Source organism: Galendromus occidentalis, unplaced genomic scaffold (assembly GCF_000255335.2).
Source record: "Galendromus occidentalis unplaced genomic scaffold, Mocc_1.1 scf7180000075380, whole genome shotgun sequence".
Classification (NCBI taxonomy): Eukaryota; Metazoa; Arthropoda; class Arachnida; order Mesostigmata; family Phytoseiidae; genus Galendromus; species Galendromus occidentalis.
Window position 1 is genome coordinate 162976 of NW_003803370.1, and position 3947 is coordinate 166922.

General features: G+C 50.2%; 1 protein-coding gene across 1 annotated transcript; it reads right to left on the bottom strand.

The window, feature by feature from the left end:
- Window positions 1-1707: 1707 nt before the first annotated feature.
- On the bottom strand, window positions 1708-3226 carry LOC114827988 (homeobox protein B-H1). Its single transcript, XM_029112813.1, has 4 exons — window positions 3127-3226; window positions 2517-2661; window positions 2151-2379; window positions 1708-1995 (listed from the first exon to the last, which is right to left on the bottom strand). Exons 1-4 carry the CDS (start codon window positions 3224-3226, stop codon window positions 1846-1848), a joined length of 624 nt encoding a protein of 207 aa, XP_028968646.1. The 3' UTR covers window positions 1708-1845.
- Between the last annotated feature and the right edge of the window lie 721 nt (window positions 3227-3947).

Below are 3947 nucleotides of genomic sequence, written 5' to 3' on the forward strand. Positions count from 1 at the left end.
ACCTTCGGTGAGTGCGAATAACCCGAGAACCTTCGAGAGGTCCTTCTTGAGAATGACGGTTGCGATCATTGGAATATCTGATTGGCATGATGGCGTCATCAATGAAGAAACTCGCTCTAATTTCCCTCTTTCGCCTTGCAGCTCCATCGAACAAGTCTCCAAGCAGCGTCCAACGGTCCGGGATCGATGCGGCAAAATTTCTCGCTGCCCTTGATGAACCCTCACAGACCGTCGGCTCAACCACCGGACACCCTAGAGCTCGAGTCCCCGATGACTCCTCAGCAACTGCCAAGTCCGCCCATTCTGAAGTCGATCGGACCTCCGAACGGAATTCTGCAACGTCAGACGACTACCAGAGCCGAGGTCCATCATCAACAGAACGATTTCGAGCTCGAGGAGCGACGATCGATGCGACGAGAATCGAAATCCAAAGTGCGATTCGATCCTAGTCTCGGCCATCCGAACTCCGACGAAGAGCAGAAGTCCGCGTCGAGAAACACCTCGCGCAAACACCGTAGAAGGCACTGCAGGCGATCCTCTAGTTCGGATTCGGAAGGCGAAAGCGACCGACCGGACAAGAAGTCTTCGGCCGTGTCTCCCACTGGCTCTTCATCGAGTAAGAGGCACAGCTCTTCCAGGCATCGCAGTCGATCGGAAGATCGTTGCGACGGCGGCGAATCTTCCAAGGACAGGCGATCCCGAAAGAGCTCGAGGAGCTCATCGAATGGCCGGTCACGAAGTGGCTCATCGTCCTCGCACCATCGAAGTCGTAGTTCATCGAGATCTCGTCGGGAACGCGACGAGAGCAGCTGCTCGACGTGCGATAGCACCGACTCGACGTCGAGCACCGAAGACGAAGCCGAAATCTACCGCTTACCGGAACGTCGTGATTTCGGTGGCGTTCGCATCAATTATGTGCAAAGTAACACGTTAGCCGTAGCGAGACAGAAAGCTGTAGCAGCTCAACGTGCACAAAATAAAAACTGCCTCGTGCAGTGAGAGGGTTGTGAAAACTGTACAATTATTACCAAATATTCTGAAAATGTTCATGATATTCGTACGATTCGCAACAATTTCCTCAGTGGCCAAAGCGGGCGAGCAGCAGCAGCTCTACTGTCTTCCGCAACGAAGACTCGTGCAATACCCATCTAACTACATGCCAAATGTCTTGTGCTCCATGAAGCTGTGGCGCTCGCGTGTAAACAACGAAAACAATCACAAATGACGATGTATAGGTCATGAAGGCGATTCATGTCGGCGGTTCGTCGGACGATACGACTCGGATGGCCTCCGCTTCAGTATTGGTCATTTCATACAATTTTGTACATGACATCATCTGTAGAGATCTGCATAAACATCCTAACAGCCACTTCGTATATGCATTTTATGTGAAGCTATATCGATATTGTAAATGTAAATAAATACTCATTTCGAGATCGCTCTGTCGTATCTGAAACCTTCGCTTTCTTGATTCGGATGAGTTTCTCGGGATACCTGAAAGTGAAACGAATGCGTTTCGATGGCTCGCGGGAGCGAACCCCATGGAGCCATTGAATGTGGGGATATCCAGTGGGAAATTAAGAGGTCCGCTCACAATCACTCCGGAAACCTTCGACTCGACGATACTGATCAAAACGCGGATTTTGTAAGCTACATAATGAGGTGTTTTATTGACTAACAATGAGATCAATGGAAGCATGACAGCTGGGACAAATACCGGGTATGAGCGGGCTCGGCTCACTCTTCCAGACATGAGCGCTTGGAAGTACGAATCGCGCAAACTGGTGATTTTCACATCGTCGATCAACGACACAGGAGACAGGGTCATCCGGTGAGCTTCTTGAATCAAATCATTTCTCGATCCTTGGGCTGCAGGTGATTTTGTAAGATTCCGCTCATGTAAACTGATGTGAACAGGTTCTGGGGCAGAAAACAGGTTTGGAGGTGGGACGGAAGGAGAGAGTTAGCTCGTTGATCGGTCCCCAGAAAGGAAAGCTGGAAAAGGAGAATGAGCCTGTTTGTTACAGAGAGCCCAGATCAGGCCGGCTCCACATGCCCAAACGATGCAGTCGGGAGACTGCAGTGATCGCCCGATTGGATCGCTGCATGGGAAATCTTCCCTCGAAGAATTTCGGAACGAAGACACTGACCGGTCTCTCTATCGGTGAATGCTGATCTTCGTCAGGCTCGCCGTCTAAACTGATGTCCTCCGCGGTTCCTCCGTCAGCCTGACGCAAATGTTCCAACCTCATGTTCGTCTGGCGTTTCCATTTGGTGCGACGATTTTGGTACCAGGTTTTGACTTGAGTTTCGGATAAGTTTAGTATTTCAGCGACCTGACCACGATCCGCGACACTGAGGTATTTCTGCGATCGGAACCTGGTGGGCGATAAGACCAAGCAGGGAGACCATAAATTTAGGTTCTCCGATCGGGTCACACAATGAGTTCTCATACTGTAAGATCGAGAACAACAAGTCGAGACAAGCAGTACTCGAGAGGGAAAATAATATCAGACCGTCTTTCGAGATAAGCCAACTGCGCCTGAGTGAAGGCCGTTCTTCGTCGTCGCGGTTTCTTGTGAGGAGAAGCGTCTTTCGACTGGCGACCGGTTTCGATCTCGCATCCGACATCGATGTCCGACTCAGAATCCGTCAGGACGACTGAAACATACGTAAAATATCGAAACTGTGAAAAGATTTCCAAGAGATCGAATGCAGACATAGGTAGGTAGGACATGAAAGTTAAAGAGATCGAATTCAGACATAGGTAGGTAGGACATGAGACTTAAAGAGATGACGCTCCGCCCGATCGTTTGGTTCTCACTCTCTCGTCCGATGGACTGGTGATATATCTGAAGTCGAAGTGGCTTGTTTTGACGCCGGAGAGCAGCGAACTCTCGTGTCTCCGTGCTTATTTAAATTCTCGCTGGCGAGAAGCACGAGTTGATTTCCTGTCGTAATTGCAATTTGCATATAAACTGGTCGCCCTCTCCCGTCAGTCGTGCTCTCTTGTTGGAGTGGCGACATACTCGGGCCCACACACTCGGTCTCTTCCCAGTTATTTCTTGGCTCTTTCATTGATTGTCATTAAAGCCACCGCACTCGTGAGTTCAGTCGGCCAATTACAAGCTCCGTAGGGTGTCTGTCTCTTTCGCTTTCTGTTGCCGACCATGTCGCTGCAGACGGTGACATAAGGGCCGGGCTCTAGCATATACTCGAGCTTCATCGCAATACAAGTACAAAACGAATGCATCCCTTGCAAGTCACAATAAATGCCTGCCAGAGCGATGTGTGACATACGAGAGGACCAGAACTCGGAAGATTTGCTGCAATTGCTCGCTGATTCTGGAGGATCGGCGATCACGGAGTATCAGCAAGGATTCGAAGGATAAGGGCCAGAATTCCCTGAAAGTGGAGAGGATTGGTCTGACGAAACCATGCTCTCCTGGTGTTCAAATAATGTTCCCATTCTCCCAAGTTAGATGAACTCCCTACGGGGTACGGTGAGACATGATCAACTTATCTGGTTATAGATATGGTGATTCAACTCGATAATAGGTAATTTCCCCCGCTTCCCGGCGCAGGGGCCGGTACTACGAGAAGCCATGAGAGAGGTGATCCATCGAGGTTCGGAGCAACTCGCAAATCGGAGAGCTCGCTTGACTTGGTCGTAAGGATGGATTCTAACTCGCTCTCGTCATAGGCAAAAACTCGCGCACGTTGACGACTCGAGACTTTCTGCCTCTTGAACTTCGAACGATGTCGGGAGTCATCATCTGTTGCACGAGCGAAACACGTGGCATAAACCGCTCTGGGCGGTGCTCGATCCACAATTTAGAGATGAGGCACTTGAGCTCAGCCGGGGAGTCGGAATCTCGTGAAAACAATCTCGCTGTGCTCTTCGTCCGCCGATTCACTCTGCCTCGAAGCTTGGAGATGGCACTCTT

What these genes read in the sequence shown, in the direction of transcription:
- LOC114827988 (XM_029112813.1), bottom strand. Translation starts at nt 3,226, where the DNA reads ATGAAGCTCGAGTATATGCTAGAGCCCGGCCCTTATGTCACCGTCTGC. An exon ending in ACAGACACCCTACGGAGCTT is followed by an intron (nt 2,662 to 3,126) that starts GTAATTGGCCGA and finishes CGTATGTTTCAG; the next exon opens with TCGTCCTGACGGATTCTGAG. An exon ending in ATTCACCGATAGAGAGACCG is followed by an intron (nt 1,996 to 2,150) that starts GTCAGTGTCTTC and finishes CTCCTTTTCCAG; the next exon opens with CTTTCCTTTCTGGGGACCGA.